General features: G+C 37.1%; 2 protein-coding genes, 1 non-coding gene and 1 pseudogene across 6 annotated transcripts; 3 read left to right on the plus strand and 1 right to left on the minus strand.

The window, feature by feature from the left end:
- Positions 1-1,331: 1,331 nt before the first annotated feature.
- On the plus strand, positions 1,332-11,148 carry LOC104437883 (TMV resistance protein N). Of its 2 annotated transcripts, none has more exons than XM_018871270.2 (5): positions 1,332-1,948; positions 3,847-4,954; positions 5,123-5,404; positions 5,496-7,120; positions 10,523-11,148. In XM_018871270.2, the coding sequence occupies exons 1-4, from the start codon at positions 1,446-1,448 to the stop codon at positions 6,480-6,482; spliced, it is 2,880 nt and encodes a 959-aa protein (XP_018726815.2). In that variant the 5' UTR covers positions 1,332-1,445; the 3' UTR covers positions 6,483-7,120; positions 10,523-11,148. The 2 variants fall into 2 exon arrangements, with proteins under 2 accessions (XP_018726815.2, XP_039164294.1); XM_039308360.1 differs by having other exon boundaries at positions 7,002-7,120.
- A 1,120-nt stretch (positions 11,149-12,268) lies between these two features.
- On the plus strand, positions 12,269-14,241 carry LOC104437903. 3 transcript variants are annotated; one of them, XR_005549288.1, is made up of 3 exons: positions 12,269-12,879; positions 12,972-13,364; positions 14,188-14,241. It is a non-coding gene; the product is annotated as an uncharacterized LOC104437903 (transcript). The 3 variants fall into 3 exon arrangements; XR_005549289.1 differs by lacking the exon at positions 14,188-14,241 and adding an exon at positions 13,584-13,816; XR_005549287.1 differs by lacking the exon at positions 14,188-14,241 and having other exon boundaries at positions 12,972-13,816.
- Positions 14,242-15,384: 1,143 nt separating this feature from the next.
- LOC120291987 lies at positions 15,385-17,916 on the plus strand (annotated as a pseudogene).
- Positions 17,917-21,994: 4,078 nt separating this feature from the next.
- Positions 21,995-23,664, minus strand: LOC108958212 (asparagine synthetase domain-containing protein 1-like). The gene is made up of 3 exons (XM_039308007.1): positions 23,595-23,664; positions 23,176-23,372; positions 21,995-22,661 (listed from the first exon to the last, which is right to left on the minus strand). Exons 1-3 carry the CDS (start codon positions 23,625-23,627, stop codon positions 22,583-22,585), a joined length of 309 nt encoding a protein of 102 aa, XP_039163941.1. The 5' UTR covers positions 23,628-23,664; the 3' UTR covers positions 21,995-22,582.
- Between the last annotated feature and the right edge of the window lie 1,988 nt (positions 23,665-25,652).

A 25,652-nucleotide genomic window follows, 5' to 3' on the forward strand; every position in this document is an offset into this window, starting at 1 on the left:
AAAGTCTCGGATGAGAATACTAGATAGCAATTCTAGTATTTCTCCGGGTCTCTAAGAAACAATCGAAAATTGGCTGCAGTTTTTCAGAAAGAAGACTCGAAAAATGACCACACTACTTCTTCCGAAAATGACAAGTATTTATATGAAACAGTCTTGCAACTCTTCGTGAAAATTGCGAACAAACACGTCTTTAGAAAATTGTTCGGATAAACAAATGCGACTCTTCGGAAGAAGTCGAAAAAACGAACAATTGCAATCCTTCGGAAAAATTAAAATCGGATAAGTAATTTTCCAAAGGTTGTCTTGAAAAGACACAAATAAAATTCGAATAATTATTATTATTTTATTTAAATAGAATTTCGAATTTTCATTTATATTTCATTTCCGAAATTCTCAAATTAAAAGGCAACATTTGAACTAAAATATAAAATAAAATAAATAAAAAATAAATAAAAAGCAAGGGATTAATGCAAATTAAACCGCGGGCGCGCAAAGTGCTAAGTGCGCCAAATAATCGCGCAATTATCCGCGCACCCGACGCTGGGTATGGTGGGGTCTAGCCCCACCTAATCACACCTTTAACTACAAAAGGAAATTCCTCATTAATAAACTAATCCTCCTGCTCCCACCTTTTCTATGTGGGACAAAGTAAAGGCACTAATTTTGTTTTAACAAACAAAATTCCAACAATCCCCACTTTGTTTGTAAAACAAAATTTCAAAATAAAATTTTTAAAAACCATACAGCCAAAGTTTCAGTAAGATTAATATACATACATAAAGGTCTCTTTCGAGTTAAACCTTTACTTAGTGCAAGTATATCAAAGCTCTATCAAAGTGACAAGTAGCTCGGCTTTAAACTTGTACTTTATGTAATAGAACCGGACATACCACACATACACTAACCTCTTGTTTCAGCGAGAATTTCTATATTACTCCGCACTATTATGGCCTTGTGCTTGATCCTGTTTCATGAGCTCTCTAGAAAGCAACCCTAACTTTCGTAAGAAGCGGCACCACTTCTAAGCTCGTATAGGTGAAGTATCTACCATGTGTTTCTGTTACTATCAACACACTACAAACTTGTATCATACTTCATTAAGAATTCAATTCAGCCTTCAAAACGTAACAGACGATACTGACTTCTCATATCAGGGCTATGTCAGTATCAAACAATCACATTCATGACATACTTCCACCAAAGAAATTATTTTATCATTTTCATGTCATGCATCACATGATTGATAAAGCTACTTTGATCGTACAGTGAGTAGACCAACAAAGACCAAGTTAGTCTTGGTCGTCTTCACTCTTTTTTGCTGGTGTGGGGTGACCCATTCACTTGGCCAATTCATATTGAAAACCCCAGCTCTGTGCTTAGTTAAAGCCACACAACTAAACTTTTTTTCTTTTGAGAGAGAAAGATTTGGAAGAATCCTCCTAGCGATGGCAAACCTAGAGGCCGGAACAAGCAGTGATGCTACACGAGCATTGGGAGGTGAGTACCAGGTGTTCCTGAGTTTCAGAGGACCAGATACTCGTTATGGTTTCACCGACTTTCTCTACCACGGCTTGGTAGATGCCGGCATCCGTGTATTTAGGGATGAAGATGAACTCCGTGTCGGCGAAGTGATTGGTGGGAACCTTCTACGTGCTATCAACAACTCCATGCTCTACATACCCATTTTCTCCCGGACTTATGCTTCCAGTAAATGGTGCCTCCGTGAACTCGCATGCATAGTAGACAATGTGCTTAACTCAGAGGGTAAAAAAAGTGTCCTTCCCATTTTTCTCGACGTGGAACCTGAAGATGTTAAACTTAAGACTTCATTATATAGTACTGCTTTGCTGGAACACACGAACAAGTTTCCTGATGAAGTCAAGGACTGGAGGAAGGCCCTTGAAGAAGTAGATGAAATAAAGGGTTGGAACGTGAAGAAGGACCAAAGGTAAAAGTCTTTTAGGATCCCTACCTATTTCTTCTCTTTTTTGTTTAAGGGATCCAACGTTGCCGAGTCAAATAATTTCTTTCATTTTTTAACGGGAAATATTGAAAACTACAAGCAATCGCCGCTCTCCTTCAACTTTACATCCTCTGCTTTTAACGTCTTCCTTTAAATTTTCTACTACGATATCAATCACTTCAATTTGATCTGCATCCTCACTACTCAAAATACACAGTTTCCATCTTCGGAAAAAATTTCAACCAAAAAAAAATATTTTTCATCCTCATGAAACACAAACTACGCAAGGAAACTAAGATTCGGTGAATAAAAATCATGTCTAAATATTTAATAGGAGCGGGAGCATCTGGAGAACATAAAGAATGACAGGGCTGTCATCTTGAGGCCTTGAGCTTTACAGAGCTCCTGGAAGGTCCAAATCGAGGCCGAACAACCTCAATCTGGCCTGGCCAGAGTGCGGAGGCCTCCGAATGAGAGGCAGAGGGAAGGGACACATAGTGTAGGAGGAGCTGGAACTTCGTGCCGGTACAAGCACCGGACAAGTAGAGTGATGAGGGTCTTTTTAATAAGAAAACAGCAATTGCATTAATAAGCCAAGGCGATTGATGCAATTTGAAATAATAACTATAAAAATTAAGATCTCAATTATGAAATATGGAGATGCAAGTTGATATGCGTGGAAAATGGTTTTCGCACTTTCTCATTATTTTCCTTTTCACCTTTCTTCAGAGTTATCTTAGGCAAACTAAAAAACCTTGATATAGTAATCACCCATCTAATCTAATCATAAGTAATAAAGGTGGAAATGAATATTGGGCCACATTGGTCGAACAATAAGCTATGGATAAGTTGGGGCGCCAAGTAGCAGTCACGTGGCCCTGCATGGAATTTGTATCTTGTTTTGGAGATCACCACATGGCATTTATACTAACAACTTACTATGTTTATCACAATCATCAATAACAACACATAATTTGAAGGTCAATTGATATATGTAAATGTAACATACGGTGAATTAACACCTACTATGCATTATGATAGTATGTGGGTGCCCAACATGCCGCTTGAGAATCTTGGGTTTCTAACCAAAAGCTAAGAGTTATTGGAAAGCAAATTGACAGGGCCTCTCCATTGTGTTTCTATATTGACAAGGAAGTCCACCTTAAAAGAGTAAATTCCGAAACCATGACTTATCTTACTAACTCTATGGACCAGGGAAGGTACAAGCCAAAACCTAGTTAGGTGGACCAAGCATAGGAATGTTTCCACCTAATGGTGTGGAGAACCAAACCCGTGTTTTGCACTTAATCCACGCACATTTCTTCACTCCTTAACCAGCAAGTTAACCCCATGGGAGTCAGGTCTCTTGATTTTCAATTTTGAACAAATCACAATGTGACACATCTCTTTAAACGCCAGTATACTTGACATGATCAGATCCGTAGAAGACTTACAATGGCTATACTTCTAGCCCTGGGAAATAGTTCTAGATTTTGGGATTATATTTTTCTTCATCAAACTGCAGTTTTCAATGGATGACATTGCATTTTTAACGTTATCTTTATTAAAAAATTCTCCCAATACAAATGCTGGAATTTTTCTAGGCTTAGTTATAAATGCCCAAATATGCTGGGTATAGTAGTCACATGGTAAATTTGGCCATCATGTAAACTAACACTATGCCCTTAGAAATTTGTATGATCATATATGAAAAACATACCACTTGAATTCCACTAAATTAGCCTATACATATTATCCAGTGTATTTAAACCTTGTTCATTATGTACTTCAATCTTTTTGAGTTAAGATTTTGACAATTCCACATGTGATGGAAGGTTATGAAATTAATCTAGTAAACTAACGATTACCTTTGTACATGGCAGTCAAGCAGCGATTGTTAAATTGGTTATTGAAAAGGTTTTGGAGAAGCTGCAAATAAAACAAAAATCAGTGACTGAACATTTACTTGGACTTGATGGTCAAGTAAAAGATTTGACAAAGTTATTAGATGTCAACAATCATGATGTGCGACTCATTGGAATTTACGGAATGGGTGGTATTGGTAAAACAACTATTGCCAAGGTCATCTTCAATCAACTATCTTCCCAATTTGGAAAGTGTTGTAGCTTCCTTGAAGATGTTCGAGAAATCTCGTCAACTAAGGAGGGCATAGTCCAGTTGCAGAATAAATTACTAAATGATGCTGCTGGTTCTTTATCTGCAAATGAAGTCAAGGATAGTGAACAAGGAATGAAGAGGATTGGAGAGATACTCAACACTAAGAAGGTCCTTCTAGTTTTGGATGATGTTGATAATAAGGAGCACATTAAGAAACTAACAGGAAAATTTTCACTACATTTGGGATCTAGGCTAATTATTACAACGAGAACCACAACTATTTTGCAAGTTGAGGGATTCAAAGGCGAAATTCTACCGTATGAGATGTTAAAGATGGATTATGGTGTTGCACTTCAACTTTTTTGTCGCCTTGCCTTTGGTAGAGACCTTCCTTTGGATGATTATTATGGGCTTTCAAATGAAATTGTCTCAAGTATGGGAGGGCTTCCTTTGGCAATCGTAGTGATAGGTTCGTTACTGAATCGGAAAAACAAAGCATTTTGGGAAGAGACTTTGGTTAGGTTAAGGAATATACCTGAGGAAGAGGTTCTAAAGAAGTTGAGGATTAGCTATGATGGCCTAGACGAATATCAAAAACAAATCTTTCTCGACATAGCATGCTTCTTTTTCAATGAGAAAAAGACTGATGCAATTTACATGTGGGCTAGTTGTCATTTTTCTCCCGAAAGAGGAATTGATGTCCTTACTAGTAGGTGCTTGATAAAGATATTGGCTAATGATAAGTTCTGGATGCACGATCAGCTAATAGATCTAGGAAGGCAAATTGTCCGTCAAGAAAGTCCTAGTGACCTTGGAAGGCAAAGTAGGTTGTGGATTGCAAAAGAGGCCCTCGAAATCATAAGAGCCGAAGAGGTAAGTAAGAAATGTTCGATTTTTAAATAGATATGGCATATCCTGCTAATTAAGGATTCTTTTTTGTTTAGGATCTTTATCATTTTTTTTTACTACTCATTGGAGTTGTAAAACATAGTGGTTGAAGTTGACAAGTTTCTTCACATCATTGCCAAATTTGACTTGCAGATTAAGGACAAGGTTCAAGCGCTTAGGGTAGATGGTCCCGATGGCTCCATTGAGATTACAAATGAAGAGTTTGAAAGGTTGCAAAACCTAAGACTCCTCAAATTACATAATGGAACTTATACTAGGGACTTTGCAAAGTGTCGTTCAAAGCTGAGATATATTTCTTGGCGGCCTCCTTTTATAGATTTTAGGGCAGACAATATGCATTTGGATGCTCTGGTTGTTTTTAAACTTGGCAAGAATGTCTTCCCAGATGATTCCAAAGCATGGGACTTGATCAAGGTAAAATACATGTTTTAATTCTAGTCTATTAGTCCTAGATTCCTAGTGTGTACAATGCAGTGGTTCTTACATTTGCCATTCATTTTTTCAGAGGGCACAAAATTTGAAAGTTCTTTCTCTTACCGAATGTAATTACGTAACAACAATTCCAGACTTCTCTAAATGCTTGGGTTTGGAAAGGTTGACTCTTGCACGTTGCTACCGGCTAAAGAGAATTGAAAGTTTCATTGGAGATCTACAGTTGTTGATTCATTTAGAGATTAAATGGTGCGGGCATCTTATCAATTTGCCTGAAGAAGTGGGGGCTCTAGTGAAGCTTAAGCACTTCTCATTGCAGGGATGTGCTAAATTGAGACAACTTCCAAGTTCACTTGGGAATTTAACCTCATTGGTAGAGTTAGACTTATCTCATACGGGCATTGTCAAACTTCCAAACTCCATTGGAGGACTAGTGAAACTTGAGCTTCTTCTTCTAAGTGACATGCCAATGAGGAGACTTCCTAGCTCCATTGGAAAGTTAAAATCGTTATGCATATTGCGTTTTTCAAGAATAATTACTCATTTTAAGAGTGATGATGTCTGGCAGTTACCTAGTGACATCAGCATGTTGGAAAATCTTGAAGAGCTAGATCTCTCTCATCGTAATGAGTTGAAAGGTGAAATTCCTTATGGAATTGGACAACTGTCATCTTTGAGAATCCTAAATTTAGAATACACCAGAATTTGCGGAATTCCAAGGACAATTAACAATCTTCATCACCTTCAAATGCTAAACTTATCAAGTTGTCATGATATTTATAGGTTGCCGGAACTTCCAACAAGTTTGACCTGTCTATGTCTTGAATCTAAATCCTTGCTCTCAGTCCCTAATTTGTCTAATCTTACTAATTTGGTTGAACTACTACTGAGTGATGGCTCCAACGGTATAGGGAGATCAAACCTAATCACAGGATACAACTTAAGGCGGATTGGGAGGTTATCTAGACTGAAAAAATTAGATTTACAACTGCTAAACGTCCTGTACCTCAAGAGTTGGCTTCTCTTTCTCATCTGGAAGTGCTCAATTTGTGTTGCCTAGACCTAGAAACCCTGATGCAGCTTCCGTCCTCTCTAAGGCTCTTAAATTTACAAAACTTTAGCATCAAGGGAACGGAGCTACTTTCCTCTTGCTTGAGATTGAGAAATTTGTCGACTTTACAATTCAAGAATTGTGAAGTGGAAGACATTCCACTTGATGGACTTCCCCAACTGAGGAGCTTACACGTTAGCCGTTGTAAACTGTTTCAGAGATTATCCATTCCTTTGGAATTAACAAAGCTACAGAATGCTGTGGTGTTATCTTGTCCAGAGCTAGTTGAGATACAAGTTGTGGGTCTTTTGAAATCATTGAAATTCTTCTACGTTGATGAGTGCAAATCCTTGAGAAGAATAGGTGGGTTATCATACTTGAAGAACTTGGAGCATTTAAGAATCGCAAGTTGCCATGTACTTACTGATCTAGAGGGCCTAAACAAGCTAGAATCTTCGAAATATTTGGATGTCACAAAGTGCACATCATTGATAAGGTTGATTCATGCTTCTTGCACAAATATACCAGATGATTGCCTCATAGAAATTCGATGGTGTGGAGACTTCATCAATTGCACTTGGACCTACCCACGTGAAATCTCTTTGAAGCGTTACAGGGAGAAGATTTTTTTGGATACATCAAACAAGGTGCGATGTCTTCTTTATCAATATACTTCAGACGCGTGTGTATGTGCGGGTTTGGAAATTGATTTGTTCTCATTTTTGTATAATGCTGTAATTCGGTAAAACTATACAAATTGTAAAAAGTTAAATATTTTTCTGAATTTTACATTAACAAAAATATTTTTCTTTAATTGAAGGAGGAAAATTTATCAAAGATGATTCTTAACTAATTTCAAATACGTTAGTGTTCGTTCTTTTTTATTTGAAATGTTGTTTTGTATAAAAAATATGCAAATAAAAGTATTATAAATCGTAGTTTTTGAATCTATTTCTCATTATATAATTGAATCTTGGGTATTATGTAATACGATATATGTTTATTTTGATATCATGATATTTAGCAAAAATTGCCCTCTTGGACTTCAACATCATCGCTCAATAGCCCCCAAACTTTGAAAAGTTAAAAGATTAACCCCCCACCAGTGCTCACCCAAAAGACTATGATTCATGTTACATCCACTAGTTTTACCTTAGTGTTTAAGACTAAGTTAAAAGAGTATGATTCTGTATAACACTTAAGTGTTACCTAAAATGGTAACTCATTTTTCCTAACCGAACTTTCTTAAATAATTTTGTCAACCATGTATCATTCTCTACTTTCTTAAATCGATGAACCGTATAGTAGATGTTACTCTATTCAAAATGAGTCCATTTTCAGTTAACATTTCATGGTCATACAAATAGAAAAAGTAATGGCTGAAACAAAATCAAAAGTTTGGGAAGTAATGTATAACTTTTTTAAAGTGTTTGCATCTCTTGGACAACACTACCAAAGTTTAGCACGGTAAGATGATATTTTCAAAGTGTGAGCTTTTGTGCAAGGGAGCTAAAGTTCAAGGGGATTTTGAGCAATTACCATAGTGTTTAAGATATGGCCTACCATAAGAGTTAGTAGTCCAAATATTAATTAGTCAATTTAAGGACTTTGTTTAATTCCGAACTTCCATCAAATATGTTTACCCATTACTTTCGGTAGTGGGCAGTGTAATATCTTCTATAAAACACTCCAAAATCTTCAAGAGCTAGAAATAGTTACTTAAATACTTTCTTTAAAAAAATTCTTGATGAACAATAAAAATGCATGTGCCTATGTTAAATACACATTATAGCGTTATGTTAGCATCTAAATATAATAATACGTACAATAAACATGAGTGAAATATGAATATGTAGTCTTGTGCTAGTAAATGAAAGATAAAATTTAAAAGAAAGCCTTATATATTAGAGGAAGCTTTGCTTCATTTTTTTGGTGTTGGATACTTTCGTTTCCCAAAGTACTTTTCCCCCTGTTTTGAGGTTCCCATTTTATATTTTGCTTTAATTACTTATGTTGCATAATTTTTTTCTATTTTAGTCATTTATCTCTACTTGCCATTCGGGTGTTGGATAGTTTTGGTTCTTTAATGTTGTCAATAACTCATTTAATTATTCTTTTAATATTAATTTAAGAATAGCTTTCATAGATAAGATATTAGATAGTAAATTACAGATTATAGATTTCAAAAACATCATTTAATCTCTTTATCTTATAATCTTTTATTTGCAATATCCATAATTAATGAACAAATTAATGACATACGGTTATTGCATTAGTGAGCTATGAAGAAATTAATTTCAAATGATATGATCATAGCCTACAAAAGAAAAAAAGGAACTCATTAGATTTTGCCACGTGTCGCCACATGGGAAAATGAATAATGAATGAGAGGCAATTAAATTGTGGTATAAATATTTGATATTATGATTATCCATCTCTTATGAATTTATTGTTGACCGGCTAAGTAAAAATAAATGTAAGGGTCAATACTAGAAAAAACTCCAAATGAATACACCCGCACCAAATTTACCTTAAAATAATTTACATGTCATAAAAACTTATACACTTGTATCACATTTAACACAAACTAATTTTTATGTCACAAAAATCTCAAACCGGTATCCTTGTGTCACATTGATCCCAAACTAGTATATTCATATCATATTTACTCTAAGCCAATGCACCTATACAACATTTACCCCCCTAAAAATCCCAAATTTACAATAATTTAGATCAATTTTGGGTAAATGTGGCACAAGTACTCTAGTTTAAAATTTTTTGTGACACAAAAATTAGTTTGAAGTACATGTTGCATGGACGTACTAGTTTAAAAGCTTTTGTGACACAAAAATTAGTTTGGAGTAAATGTGACACGAATGTATTAGTTTGGAATTTTTAATGGTATTAGCCATAAATATAATGTTTGGTTTGCCTCATTTTCTAATAATTTGTTAGAATGTTCATGCAATAGCTGTATTACATATTTATTTGTTGTTTTGCTAGTGCATGCAAATATAGTGGGATTGACTAGTTTTCCATTGTTGACTACTGATGAGCTTGACTAGTTGACTCTACATTTTCAGTACTATAGCAGATTGTCACCTCGCTGGATTCAAATATTTTCAAAGAGCATGACTATTTCAGAGTAAAATAAAGCATGTATTGCTTGGAAAAATTGTCCTATGTTATAACACAATATAACTTTATAAGAGCTAACATATTTGACTAAAAAGTGCAACTTATAATGAAAAGAGACAGAAATTGATTTTGAAGCATATTACATTAGATTAAGAAAGAGTACAACAACATCCAGACTTTCCTTATTGGAAACAACGTCTCAATGGTTATGAATTTTTCATTCAAAAAGCGGAAAAATAAACTCTTTTTTAGTTCCAAAATGCAAGTCAATGTAATTGAAATAAGCAATTACCATTAAAAAATAGTAGTACATGAATTATGATAATAAAGTGAAAACCAAATGAAGAATTGAAGTTCACTGAAGTAATAACATAAAGTATAGAAAGTGAAACAGAATAGATGTGAAAAATTAGAATAGTAAGACTCTTTTTACCTTTTTTTTTTTTTTTGCTTTACTTTGTACGGTATAGAATAATTAGTGCAAGTGATGATAAATTTTAAAGAAATAAAATTAGTGAATCTATCTAATAATTGAACCATCGAGGTTATAGTGGAAGAAAGCATTTCGAGCTAAGAGCACCTTTATTCCTATCTAGCTACCCCACTAATACTTTTTTTTCCCCTAAAAAAAGGAATCTTTAATCAAATTGTGATCCTAGGTAGATAATTATCTAACTCATTTGATGTTTAATTTAAATTTACATCACATATTTATTACAAGTTCATACTTAGTTAATAAAAGATAATCCAAATAAGTGTAACTGATGTCCTACTGGACAGCCGAGTATTTAACCCTAGATTTGTCTCCACCAAATGAATGATGTCTATGCCTGGGTAAACATGCAAAAAGATTTAATGTATATTTAATACATATGTTGTTTGTCTCTCACATTAACCCTGTTGGATCACAGATGGAACATCCCTTCACAATCGTGTTCCAACTTTTTCACAAGACCGGTCGTTCAGTTGCTATGCCATCTAATGAAAAGGACAATGTCACCCCTGATTCAGTGACATATAAAGGACTGATTACAGACGTGAAAGGTTTCGGCTATCGTGTGAAGAGAATGTGGTACAAGAATCACCGTCAAGATGACAACTGGCGTGTGGAGATCAAGAGTGATGACCAAGTGAAGGAAATGGTACAATTAGCATCTAAAAGAGGATTCATTCAATTGGACGTCACGGTAGGGATTGGCAATGAGTGGGTGGAACGGAATTACAGCCTGAGCATAATTGACGAGTTGGAAAGAATGTGGGCTCACGAGAGTGGGGTTGAGTGGGACGATTTAGATCCTGATGAACTGTTAAGAGAGGCAAGGAGAATGAGGACTCAAAAGGATGGGGCTGAGTTGGACGAAGAAGGAACATTATCGGTGTTGTGATCCAGTGCGACAGAAGTGGATTGTAACTTTGCAGCTAAGTTCGGAGCTATAGAAATCGACTGAGAAATTTAACGAGGAACAATAAAAGAACACAAGAAATTTATGTAATTAGATTTGAATGTTGTAACATACGGTCATGGGAGAGTTGGAAAATTGGGAAATTACCGAATTACAAATACTCATGTACTTGAGTATTTCTCCGCTTTAGTATATATCTAATACACGGTATTTAACATCTCAACTCGATTGACTCACTCTATGCACAAACCCTCTGAACTCTCAGCTCTCGTCATTTGAGCTCTCTCTTTTTCTCCACCTTGCGTCATCTTCAGACGTCCTCTCCTTTTATGGGAAGAAGGGAAGAGAAACAAGACAAATGGCACCCATCTTTAGAAGCCATGAACTTCCATCCAATTAATGATGACATGTGTGAATGGCGATCATCAATCACTAAATACACCGACGTAAGAAAAACGAGCTTAGCTTTTATCTTTTCTCTTTCTTCATTCCTTAGCAAAAGGACAAAGGAAGCCCACAAAAGGTGACCGAAAGAGAAAAGAACATAAGGCGCCTACAAGGCTTTAAAGCAGCAAAGCACCCCACCAATTTCCATGAGAAAATATTGGTACCCTAACGTAACGCACTTCTGAAAAAAAGTAAAAAAACGTAACGCACTGAACCTTCCATGTCAGGTCCAGGTCGTCCTACTTCAAACCAACGCGCGGGCGGAGGGCAGGGAATTCTCTCTCCTCTGTCTTCTCTCTTCTCTTTACCTTCTCTCTCTTCCTCCTCCTCCGACGCTCGACGCTCTCTCTGTACTCTACCCCAATGCACTGAACCTTCCCGTCTAGCGCCTCCTCCTTTGGCCGTCGCTCCCTTCCGTCAACTACTTGCTTTCCGCTCTGCTCGAAGCGGGCCCTCGAGAAGCCCTAAATCTGCGACCGCAAGTTAGGTTTGATTTCCTAAAGGTTGCTCTTAGTTGTATGGATAATGTGCCCGATTCCGATAGATCACTCCCTGCTCTACGAGCCAGTCTTCCGATAACCATTCCATTTGTCCCCACATAAAGATATCAATCTAGTGTTTCTTCATTTTTTTCCTCTTCAAATGCGACAATTTTTTCAGGAACTCACTGCCTAGAAACATATCACATTCTGTTTCCAGACAAAAGGTTTTAATTAAAGAAGTTAAATTAAGCTTGTGCTCATTCACATATGCGACTTGATATATTTCGCACTTAATAGCATGACAGATGCTAGTCTCAGACAAAAAATATCCTTTCAAGTTTTAAACTATCATATCAGACTTGTCGCTGAAGCAACTATGCTCATTTTTCAGATGAGTAAATGTTCAACACATTACTAAAAATTGTCTTAGTAGAGTAGATCTCCATTATAGGGAAGAACTTGTACATTAGCGGGTTCTGATTTGGACGAATTCTGGCAAATAATGGGGAAGTCATTGAACTGGTTAATAAGCTCCTACCTGGAGCTAGTACATTTATTGTGCCATTCATACATACAAGCCAGCATCAAACACATTATTGTCTAGTTGTTACTGTTACTACGAAGTTTTTGAGAAAATAGATGGCTTGCTAATTCTATATGCTATTTTTGTTTACAGAGAATTAGACTGGGCCTTTTTGCTTTTAAATAAAGACTTTAGTATTTTATGTATGAATTGGAACCAACTAAGATGCTTATTCTTGGACTAGGGAATACGTGACACACTGTAACCTGTGAATACTTCACTACCTTAGGAAACAGACAAACCTTAGAAGTTCAACCGAAGGCTAGGGGGAATTGACATAAGGCAAGAACTTATTAAGTTTTATGAAGAAAATTACTCTGCCAACCTCATGCGTTTGGTTGTATACGGCAAAGGTACTGCTCGCATCTATACAACACAGCTTTACAATTGCTACATTCTCTTCTTTCGGTGGTGCAATTTTGTAAAATTTCATGGATCTCCACAGGATCTCTTGATAAAATCCATGATCTAGTAGTCCAAAAGTTCAACGCTATTTCCAACAACAAGCGGAGCTTTTTGCATATTTCTGGTCATCCCTGTTTATGGGAACAATTACTGGTCCATTTCTGCAGTCCGCTCCCATTTTTTGTTGGAAGACATTTACATTCCTCATTTCCTGTTTGGTAAAAATTTCTATCCAGAAGAAAGTTAAAGAAGCTCCTACTTGTTGTCCAGGTTCTTGTTATAGCCATTCCAATATGTGACGACCACACGCTACAAGTTCAGTGGCCAGTGCCTCACAGCATTCACCATTACAAAGAAGTCCCATGCAGCTACCTCCCCCATCTTATAGGCCATGAGGGAGAAGGATCTCTGTTTCATGCCTTAAAAAGATTAGGTCTGTTTCTCATGTCATTTACATTGCTTATCTTATACCAATCCTCAGGAGGATTCATCTTAATGGTAATGTTTCTTTCTGCTAGGATAACCTTCTTGATTGAGTTATTTTCTGGTAATTGCAACTTAAATATATGCATCTCATTTCCATGTAGGAGATTTTTTTTTTTTTTTTCCCATGTATATGCAGCTCCTCTATATTATGGTTTCTTGCTCCCAGGATGCTTGAAATGTCAACTGAAGCAGAATAGAGTCGTGCTCTATGCTTTTTCAGTGGGAAGGAAAAGGGTCATGCTCCATGCATCTCTTTTTTCTGCCAGTATGAGGAGCATAAGAGTTCAATTGACCAAAAGATATTCTTCATTTTACCCTCCATAGAGCATACGGTGTATAAACTTTACAATCTATTTGAGCGAATATTGTTTTTTACTTATACTTTTTCTTTTTCTTGTCGCCTTTGAAATTTGGCTTTAAATTAGTGTCAAACACCTGAAACTTTTTCAAAACATGCAAAAAATTGACATAGAAAATAACTCTCTTTCAAACTTTTGGGGGAAAGAAAATATTTGTCCTTTCTAAACTAAATAATTAGGTTGGGTTACGCAAATTTATGATCCTCTGGGGTTGAGGGGCATAAAAGCATCTGGACCCAAACTGTCTGCTTATCATAGTTATTGTAAGAAGAAATTAACTCGTGAAAGTAAAATATCCAATTAGAATTGCTGGAGCCAGCATATTGCTTTGGCTTAATTGTTTTCAGCTACTTTGATCAAGTCTCTTTTCTGAAGGGTTTATGATCAGTTCTGATGCAAATGACTTTGTAGGATGGGCCACTAGTTTGTCTGCTTATGAAAGCGTTGTGGATTCAAATAACTCCTTCTTTAATGTTGTCATTGAGATGACTGATGCTGGTCAAGGTATGTTGTTATGTTTTGGCTATTCTTGCCTCTGGGCGTTTCTCTGTTTTTCTTTCAAGTCATTTGCAAAAACCCATTCTCACAAACTTAGGGCTTTGCTTATTCCCTTTGGAAAAAAGTCGGTCGTGTAAGAAAGCCCAGATTATGAGGCTTGAAATTCTAATCATGTATTGCACCAAAAAGGAGAGCACATGCAAGATATCATGGGATTGCTCTTTAAATACATTGACATTTTACACCAGTATGGCGTTTGCGAGTAGATTTATGACGAGGTATGGATCCAAAATACTTATTTAGGACTATGAGTTGCAAATATGATAAGTTCAGGATACTACCTGCAGCTCATCCTGTGCAAGAGGATAACCAGATGCTCTCTAGACTCTTTGATGGTCGCCTCGTGATGCCTTTACCTGCATTTTGTTTGTGGAATCACTTAGTCAAGAATGAGAGAAGCGATTATCAGGCCAAATTTTGGACCTTCAAAACTTTGTTGCAATTGGCAAGAGTTGACCCTTCTTCATCTCATACCATTCTTTTAGTGTATTAGGGACTGATGAGCATCTTCGTGAAAATAACTAAAAAAGACAGTTGAGTATTTGGAGCGCAGGTTCAATATGTGCCCGATTTCCTATAAGATAAGAAATAAGTTGCACAGTTCTCTATTATACTTGTGTCAATTTCCTATCTGCGGCCTCATTTTGTAATGCATGATTGCCATCAAACTATTTTCATTTTCTATCAATAACTACTGATTCCTGGTTAGTTTTAGCACATTCATCAACTGAGGTAAGAGTGGAATGATATACAATGCCTGCATCAACCTATAGATTTTTTGCTTGTGGCTATTAATTAGTCATTCGTTTTTTCGTCCCATGCCAGCATATAGATACTTTATCTTGCTACAAAAGGCCCTAGCCCACTACCCATCCAAGGTTTCTTGAATGTGTTATAAATTATTCTGACTATGTGATTTGCCTGCCTGGGTGAAAGAATCAGCTTCTTTTATGTAGAGAGTTCTGGCCATAGGAAAAAAATACACACACATATATGTACATTTATTGTGTGTGTGTATTTACATATATATACAAATTGGGCATTGATTCGATGCAGGAATATTTCCTTTTTCACATCCTTATTCCTCCAGTAAGTGGGGTTCTCCATTTACAACATGCTCACTCTTTTTCTGGTTTTCTTAAGCTGGAAGTTAGTGGCTATAATCACAAGTTGCAGGTATTATTGGATACCATCCTGAAAGCAATGGCAGATTTTACAGTAAAGCCATAAAGATTTTATGTGATCAAGGTAATCATAAAATTTATGCTGCAGAATGAAGCGTATCAGTTCCTGTGTATCAATAATCTTTCATACGCTTGGTTGAGGAAAGCTAGATAAGTGCAGGCCAGAAGCAGCAGCTACTTTTTACATTTTTTGACTTTTGTTATATGATCTACCAAAACATTTGCATTAGTTCTTGTTAGGATTGCAAAATAAATTTTTTTGGGGGGACCGTCAGGACTGCAGAACAATAGGAGAAGCATCCTGTTATGTGGGTTTTGTATTGGTGGAAATTGTGGATACTGCTGCTAATTGATCTAAAAGCTCAAGCTATTACGTGAAGGAGTATTTTACTATTTAAATGTTTCAACAACCCCGCATGCATAGGCTAAACTTTGACCTAAGACTGAGGCATGGAAATTGACTATGATAAGGGGGCTCAGGAAAGGTTTGTCAAGACCTATTATAGTACCATGTTGAAATTGCAGGACCATGTAAGTTCAAGCTATTAGATGGAGACATAACTTAAAATTTTAAAATTCTAACAAGTTTAATGTATTGAAATACTTTAAGAAATGTTGATATTATCTTTGCCTTATTCATACTCTCAAAGTGCATCTTGGCACAAAGTGCCATAAACTTGACAATCCATGTTCTCTTCGAGATCAAATAGCTTGGAGAAGACCAATTAATTGAACTCTGGTCAAATTTTCTCAATAAGCTTCCACGACATTAGGCATAAATGCCAATCATTTTGCAAAGTACTGTTTTTATCTAGTCATATTCGATATCTAATCAGGAAATCTCTTCGTACATGACTAAGTCGTGAAATTGCAAAGGGTCCAAATACACTTTGCTGATTCAAGCAATACCTCTTAAAAAGAACCACCACTAGAGCAGTAGCTTCCAGATTGGTTATGTTATGCTTTGACATTAAAAACGTCGTAAAGTAATCTTATACATCAAGTTTCCTGAGCTATGTAGCGGCTGCACCAATTACTACTAAGACTCATCTTTTATTGTCTTCCAGGAGAAGTTGACAAAAAGTTATCAGAATTTCAAGTTTGATGAGCCAAAAAATCATGCCTCATATTATCGCACTTTAATATTAAATGACCATTCATGGCCTTGGGAGGAAGATCTAGAAATACTTGAGACTCTTCAGCCTGAAGACCTTTCTCGGTTTGCACCTACAATGCTCTCGAGAGCATTCTTAGAGTGTTAAATAACAGGTTCAGTGATTTTAAAAGTTATCCCTTTCCTTTTCAAGTTAACTCTCTCATATTTGAATCTTGATCTACTTTTATTTTGTCATCACTCACTAGGGAATATAGAGCGTGATGAAGCATAGTCAATTGTTCTTCATGTCGAAGATGTTTTCTTTAATGGTTCTCATCCTACATGCAAGCCTGTGCTCCAATCCCAGCTCATGACAAGCAGACTCGTCACACTCGACGAGGGTGTGAGTTATGTCTACTCAACTGGAGGCCTAAACCCAAATGATGAGAATTCAGCATTGCTTCACTATATTCAGGTACTTTAACTCAACAATATTAATGAAAAGAACAAATTTCTGTCCGCATAACTTTGTCATGAAATCTTCTGGCCTGTCTTTTGCCTGAATAGACGTTCAAGATGACTCCCGGCACCAATGAACTTAATTGGCCTAGGCCACCTTTGATCTGCTAGTATGTTTCTCTGGGTATGTGAGGCTGTGTTTTGCTTGTAATTTCGGCCAAAAATCCATCTGGCGACACATTGCGCATGGTTTACCCCCCTGGGGGTAGGTTCAACAATTAGAATTGCGCATGGTTTACCCCCTTGGGATGGTTGATTTCTGACACACCAATTCACTTTCAGAAAGTATATGTTTGTACATTAGCAAAGACAAAAAGTTCATCAGATTACAAGCATTAAAAATCACGGAGTAACTCATTTTGGTAGGTCTACTTAGTCTTTTTCTGTATGTATTTGATTACAATCCCCATGGATAATTGCAGATCCATCAAGATGACATTACTTTGAACGTACAACTTCAGCTTTTGGCTTTTATCGCAAGGCATGAAGCCTTCCACCAGCTCAGAACAGTTGAGCAACTTGGTTATGTCTGTTTGCTCACACATCGGTAAAACCATTTAATTTCTCCTTTCTTCTCCCCAGATGTGTGTTCTACTAATTATTCTAAGGGTTTCGTGCATATATGACCTCGGTGTGCATGGCCTGCAGTCCACTGCTCAGTCTGCTGTGAAGGTATACCACAAGGTTCTCTGTGTTTTGACTGCCTCATCACCTTTAACTCCTTCACTTTGTTAATCTTAACAATGTCCAAGGTACATCGACACACGGGTCCAGAGCTGGTAAGTGTAAGGAGACCACATGAATAGCCCATATAAACCCGAAAGACATGTGATGTGAGGTACTTCAACAAATGTGTTATTCAACAGATGCGTTATTCTCTTTTAACACAAATGAGGTAGTGCTTTCTCATTTGATAGACTAAAAGCAACTATTCTAGTAAGAAAAGTACCCTCGACAAGCTTCTTGAACTTGTAAGCTTACATTATAATGCATTCCCATGTTACGAAAGTCACAACAAAGATAGAGCTGCAAGGCCCAAAATTTAGATGACTTCCCTTCCATTGAATCCCTAATGGATACATCTGCCAGTTCTACCCGTATTCAGAGTCATCCAATAAATTATTTCTCCACATTTTGAAGAACTTTTGCCATGATGGAAACATCATCACATTTGTGACAGCTATTAAAGGACAGAGGGATGTTTAAGAAGCACACGTGTCATCAAAAGGTTGATTTCTCGCAACTGTTAGAGGTTATTATTTATTTAACTAATACAATTGATAATGTGAATGTCCCCTAAGAGACTTACTCTGACAACATTTGATAGAAGCTGTATCTAGCAAAGTATAGAAGAAGCTCAAATGCATGTAGCCTCAAGTTCCCAATTACGAAAATGCTGCAATGCGGAGCATCAGGATTCTTGGCTAGCATTGCCGCTGTAATAAAAAGTCCATACACCAGCCAATTACCTCCTAAGCTAATGTATAACGTAGAAATGAGTAAATACACGCAAGGGCCGCAGGTAGTATCCTGAACTTATCATATTTGCAACTCATAGTCCTAAATAGGTATTTTGGATCCATACCTCGTCATAAATCCACTCGCAAACGCCAGACTGGTGTAAGATGTCAATGTATTTAAAGAGTAATCCCATGATATCTTTGCATGTGCTCTGCTTTTTGGGGTAATGCATGATTAGAATTTCAAGCCTCATAATCTGGGCTTTCTTACACGGCCGACTTTTTGCCAAAGGGAATAAGCAAAGCCCTAAGTTTGTGAGAATGGTGTTTTGCAAATGACCTGCAAGAAAAACAGAGAAACGCCCAGAGGCAAAAATAGCCAGAACAGACCAACATCAGTCATCTCAATAACAACATTAAAGAAAGAGTTATTTGAATCCACAACACTTTCAAGACAAACTAGTGGCCCGTCCTACAAAGTCATTTGTATCAGAACTGATCATAAACCCTTCAGAAAAGAGACTTGATCAAAATAGCTGAAAACAATTAAGCCAAAGCAACATGCTGGCTCCAGCATTCTAATTGGATATTTTACTTTCACGGGTTAATTTCTTCTTACAATAATTACGATAAGCAGATAGTTTGGGTCCAGATGCTTTTATGCCCCTCAACCCCAGAGGATCATAAATTTGCGTAACCCAACCTAATTATTTAGTTTAGAAAGGACAAATATTTGCTTTCCCCAAAAGTTTGAAAGAGCGTTATTTTCTATGTCAGTTTTTGCATGTTTTGAAAAGGTTTCAGGTGTTTGACACTAATTTAAAGCCAAATTTCAAAGGCGACAAGAAAAAGAAAAAGTATAAGTAAAAAACAATATTCGCTCGAACAGATTGTAAAGTTTATACACCGTATGCTCTATGGAGGGTAAAATGAAGAATATCTTTTGGTCAATTGAACTCTTATGCTCCTCATACTGGCAGAAAAAAGAGATGCACGGAGCATGACTCTTTTCCTTCCCAGTGAAAAAGCATAGAGCACGACTCTATTCTGCTTCAGTTGACATTTCAAGCATCTTGGGAGCAAGAAACCATAATATAGAGGAGCTGCATATACATGGAAAAAAAAAAAAAAATCTCCTACATGGAAATGAGATGCATATATTTAAGTTGCAATTACCGGAAAATAACTCAATCAAGAAGGTTATCCTAGCAGAAAGGAACATTACCATTAAGATGAATCCTCCAGAGGATTAGTATAAGATAAGCAATGTAAATGACACGAGAAAGAGACCTAATCTTTTTAAGGCATGAAACAGAGATCCTTCTCCCTCATGGCCTATAAGATGGGGGAGGTAGCTGCATGGGACTTCTTTGTAATGGTGAATGCTGTGAGGCACTTGCCACTGAACTTGTAGCGTGTGGTCGTCACATATTGGAATGGCTATAACAAGAACCTGGACAACAAGTAGGAGCTTCTTTAACTTTCTTCTGGATAGAAATTTTTACCAAACAGGAAATGAGGAATGTGCATGTCTTCCAACAAAAAATGGGAGCGGACTGCGGAAATGGACCTGTAAATGTTCTCATAAACAGGATGACCAGAAATATGCAAAAGCTCCGCTTGTTGTTGGAAATAGCGTTGAACTTTTGGACTACTAGATCTTGGATTTTATCAAGAGATCCTGTGGAGATCCATGAAATTTTATAAAATTGCACCACCGAATGAAGAGAATGTAGCAATTGTAAAGCTGTGTTGTATAGATGCAAGCAGTACCTCCCAAGGGGAACTCCTTGATGGCTGACAGTTTAAACCGCAGTGGTGTTGAAAAGTGCCGATAGATCTCTCAGCAGCCTTTCGACAAGCCTTCGAGAACCAGATATCATGGCATATAGTAACAACCTTTTTTTTATCATATGTAGCTCGACCCGCCTGATCACCCGTTCTTAACAACTTTTTACATTCTTCTGAAGCAGTAGCCGCTGTCTCAGTAGAAATCATACCTCCAGTATCTATCCATTCTGTGAGCTGCCAATAACAAGTAACCATTGTGGAAGAACAACAATCAGTACATTTAGGCAGCAAACAAATAGTACCAGAGGTGCAAACTGATGTGCACTACGGGATGACAAGGCAACGTCTCTTGCTTCATTGTCATATCTAGTTCTCAAGCAAAAGTATATCTGTTGAAACAAGATATGTGTAAAATATGTCAGCTACAGGCATAGGATTCCGTGCTTATAAAGCAACTGCAATCTGCAATATCCCCAAGAAAATAGGACAGCCCAAAAACAACCTCTTAACATAAAAAACAAAACAAAATACTTCTTATCTTAAATATTTTTCTTCCTCTAATAGTTCATATACCAAAAGACAGGATAGCTGAAACATAAGTCACCGTCATCTCAGCCAAAAGACTATGAATCTCAATGAAACATCAGCAGTTTCTATTTACTGCAGCGCCCCAGGGAAAATGAGGACTTCATCATGATACACCAAATTTCTACATTCTTATGGTATTGACTTCGCCACCAAAATAGAAAATGGAATACAAAAGGGAAGCATTCATAACTTGCTGCCACGCGGTGTCAACAGGTGGCTGCCTTCGAGCATCACTAACATCAAAGTCGAGAGCAGCCTAGAAAGAGCAGGAGGACAAAATAATGAGCACTAAACTCAATAAATACATTTTAATATGTTAATGCCTTGAAATCTATTAGAGACAAGCTGGACAAGGAGAGCTCCAGCTCCTTGAATACTGCTTCAAAAAGGTCAAGTTCGATTACTATATGATGCAAGCAAGAGCTATCTCCAAATGTGACCGAAGCAGTAATTTTGCTGAGTCTAAACATAAACAAAAAGCTTTTGCCATAGAAGTTTCATGGAATCAAAATGTCAAGAAAGGTAAAAATAATGACTTCATACTTGTGCGGGATGACTTTGTATCATGTCCATAATGTACTTCTCATGCCCCCACTCAAGGTGCCGCCTTGCAGCAATTACCAATGACATCTTCTTTGAAATGTTCCACCGAATAACTGAATCCTCATCCATACGTGCCTAGCAAATTATTGCACAAACCATTACATCTCTATGGCATAAGAAGAAAAAGGGAGCTATGAAATGGCATGGAGAAGAAGTTAAGAATATTTTCAGAGCCACACATGAATGAGAAGCCATATTTTCTGCATACTGACTGATTTTCTCCCGGATGTATTAATACCCAGACTTTCATAAGCACCCTTGAAAGCAATAGTGGGTTGAAATTTGAACAATAACAGAGAGAGATTATGCCCATATCATGCAAAAGTCGAATAGATTTAGTGAAAGAGCATCAATACAAATGTATACACGGCATCATAAATCTAACAAACACACTCATGACACAACCATTACAAGGCAGAGAACAAGAAGTACAAATAATGACTAACGGTAAGTTTCTCAAATACATATGCTAACGATGGCAGCTGGCAGGCAAATAACAATAAACTGTGATCAAGATGTGCTTCTATGTTAGAATCTTAGAACTGTCCCAGCACAAATTCAATGCCTAGTAAACAAAAAGATTTAATGAGCAGCGATAACTATTAAAGATAAATAAAACCAAACTTTCATTACTTTAAATGGCAAGCCATGCTCTCTGGCACTGTTAAGGTCCTTCACAACACCACAATAGAAGCTTTTTTCTCAAGAATCGACTTGTCTGCTACAGCTAAAGCTACAATCTCCATGTCAGAAGGACCAGATGAAACTTGAGGGCTTGAAACTGTTGAGGCTATTTGGGGGAGACGAGCACCTCCACGGCCTGAATCAACGATGTTAGTCTTGGCTAATAATGATATCCGGCTTAAGCTGTGAAGAAAATCATGCTTTTCCTTGCCAATCATCCTGTCAGACAGCAAAGCACCCATTAGAAACCAGGGCTGGAAAAAGTGGAGATAGCAATTTGGAATATTCTATAATTGAGTTGCGAGTTACAACCTCCAATACTTTCAACATATAATCATTAAAACTTCTAACATTGTACTTCTGTGCTTCCTGAATAGCTGAGACCATTGATATTTCATGAACCTACATTAAGATGCAGCAAAAGAATCATCTCATCATTGGTACATAACCACAAATTCCATAAAGCAAGAGAAACAAATTGTAACCACAAATTTCATAAATCACGAGAAACAAATCATGGAACCTTAAATTACCAATCATGTATTTAGGAAATATGACTAAAAATATCAGAAATACAAATGTAAATGCACAGGTTCACGTAAACACTTATAGGAGACAACAAAGGAGAACATTTACATATATGCATGTTGAGAGGGGAACAACTATTGAAGGGGACTAGTAAATGAAAAGGCAGATCATAATCAAAGACAGGCTTTATCATCATCATCCTGGATGACAAATGCAAAAGCTGACTTATGGATATGGCATACGTCACTTTGTAAGTATGGTCAGTAAACCCAGCATATTTTCCACATTTAAACACAAGAGCACGCAATGATCTAAGCGAATTTAGAAGAAAGACCAATCCTGACTGTACTATTAGCCCGATGCAAGAATGATTTATTCAAAGCAATACCTTCCATGTTTATATTTTGTTTTATGTCTGCCATAACCGGCACACTGCTCATCAGCACCAGAACCAACGAGGACGATTCTGGCATGGCTCTTGTAATTAGGAAGTTGAAGATCCTCATCGTTTTCATTCTCTCTTTCTTCATACACCCAGCCATCACCACCAGCAGCCAGCCATAAAGCTATTCCAATATTCAGGTCCTGCAAAGTGAGGTGAAAATTGATTCCACCATGGTGAAGCAGTACATGAATTTTGACAATTTCGAGGAAGGAGGAAAAATTTTAGTGACATTTAAACATGAAGAATTAATGACTATAACATATGTTCACAAATGATAATATCTATAATGTCCACATCATGTGATAAACACATCCTTCACATTTTAATAGAAAGACGCTACAAGAATTATCTAGCAGCAGTACCATGTAAGTATTAGCAGGATGAATAAGAGACATAACATGCTTCGTTTGTGAGCTCAAGTTTGACAAGTCAACATCTATCTCTACAAGTCTCCACATGCACTCCAAAACCACTAAGAGTTTAATGGCCAGAAAGCCTAACCATACCAGAATAACAGCCAAATCTTTCCATCTCGGATGGATAGAACATAATTTTAGAGCCTTTCGACTCATTATTCAGTAAGAAGAAAGTTAATCTTTACAACAATCAAAAAGTATGAAATCCAACTTTCCAGATATCATAAATCTCCCTACAAACAAATAGCACCATAAAGGCGGCAAATGTCAAAACTAAAGCAAAATTCACCCCGTAATCAACGCATGAGATGGACAAAAGAGCTATTGAACATGTCTAGTATCACCAAATTATGTCTGTCGACAAAGCGAGATTAACAATTATCTATGAAGGACAAAATATCAATTTAACGCCCTTACATTGCTACAGTTAGTAGACTCAATTAGCCATTGGATTATTGAAAAAATTGGCCGCTTAGTACCGTTAAAATTCAAGTAAGTAATTGAAAGAGTCTAGGCAATGCTAAATGTAGAGGCAAACATCTAAGATATATTCTACTATCCTTAGAGTGGTAAGACCAGCATCTGTAAAATGTTCGCTTATGTAAAAACAATATTGCAGCAAACGATGCACTTTCATCCATAAAATGTTTGCTTATGTAAGAGAGGCCAAGCTTTCTCGCGTTATTGCACTTAGAATCAGAAGCAATAAACCAGCGAACTTCTAAGCACTTTCTCCCCCAAAACAAAGATGTGACCATACAAACTTGGGAAATAAAATCGAACCTGACTTACGGTCGTAGATTTAGGGCTTCTCGAGGGACCGCTTTGAGCAAAGCAGAAAGCAAGTCGTTGACGGAAGATTAGACAAGAGGGCAGAGCGATTGCTTCTCGGTCGCGAGTCGAGGAACGGAGAGAGGTAAGCGAAATCAGCCGTCAGGAGAGAGCGCGATTTGGGAAGAAAGACGTCGCAGGAATGCACCGAGAGAATGTAGCCCTGAGGATGAGGCCGTCAAGTGGAGAGAGAAAGGCCATCGTTGGGAGGGAGCGATGGCCGTCGGAGGAAGCGCTATGCTGGAAGGTTTAGTGTGTTGGGTAGAGTGCAGAGAGAGCATCGAGCATCGGAGGAGGAGGAAGAGAGAAGGTAAAGAGGAGAAAGACCCTGCCTTCCGCCCGCGCATTGGTTTGAAGGTTTGAACTGGGACAATGTGGACTGCCCGGATAGGTGTCACACTCTGAATGGCTTAGAGTAAAAATGACGTGGAGCTATTATAGTATGCAATATTTTCTCAATTTCCAGGGGCATGCAGTGTGCATGCATTTAATGAGGTGGAAAAAATGGACGTTCAACTCTCACAAAGCAAAGAGTCATGGGCATGCATCAATGAACGAGGGAGAAGTCCAGGCTTGCATGCTTCTCATGTGCACATTAAAGACATATTGCCAACCCTTCTTCCATGCACAGAGAACGTTCAAGCTTTGCTTCTTCCTCATTTAATGTTTGTCCGCTTCATACTGTGGAAAGTTGCGTGTGACTTTGATCGATAAATGTTTCGAGTGTGCGTTGAATCTCGTACATGACTTAAACTCGAAACAGTATTATCCTGCAGAGTTACAACTGAAGCTAAGGATCAAAGAGAGTTTTCTTTTGTAACTCTTGAATATTTGCATCTTCTGTTGCGGTCCTAAGACTAAGGTGGAATTTGGACGTGATCCCGGTGAAGAGGGGTAGAACTATGGAGACTGACCAAGTACGGGCAAAAGGAAGCAGAGGGAGTAATTAAAATAAAGAAAATATGCAAACAATAATCCAACATTTGCTTACAATGATTTCAATACAATCTCTTTTTTTTTTCTTTTAAAGATTTTCACATATCTTAAGGAAAAACCGCTCAAAGGCTATTTTAAAGCTTTTTCTGATTTCTTTGGGAAAAAAAAATTCTGGGATTTTAAAATTCTTTTAAAAAAATATTTTGTTCATTTTTAAAATATCAAAAAATAATATAT

Source organism: Eucalyptus grandis, chromosome 3 (assembly GCF_016545825.1).
Source record: "Eucalyptus grandis isolate ANBG69807.140 chromosome 3, ASM1654582v1, whole genome shotgun sequence".
Taxonomy (NCBI): domain Eukaryota; kingdom Viridiplantae; phylum Streptophyta; class Magnoliopsida; order Myrtales; family Myrtaceae; genus Eucalyptus; species Eucalyptus grandis.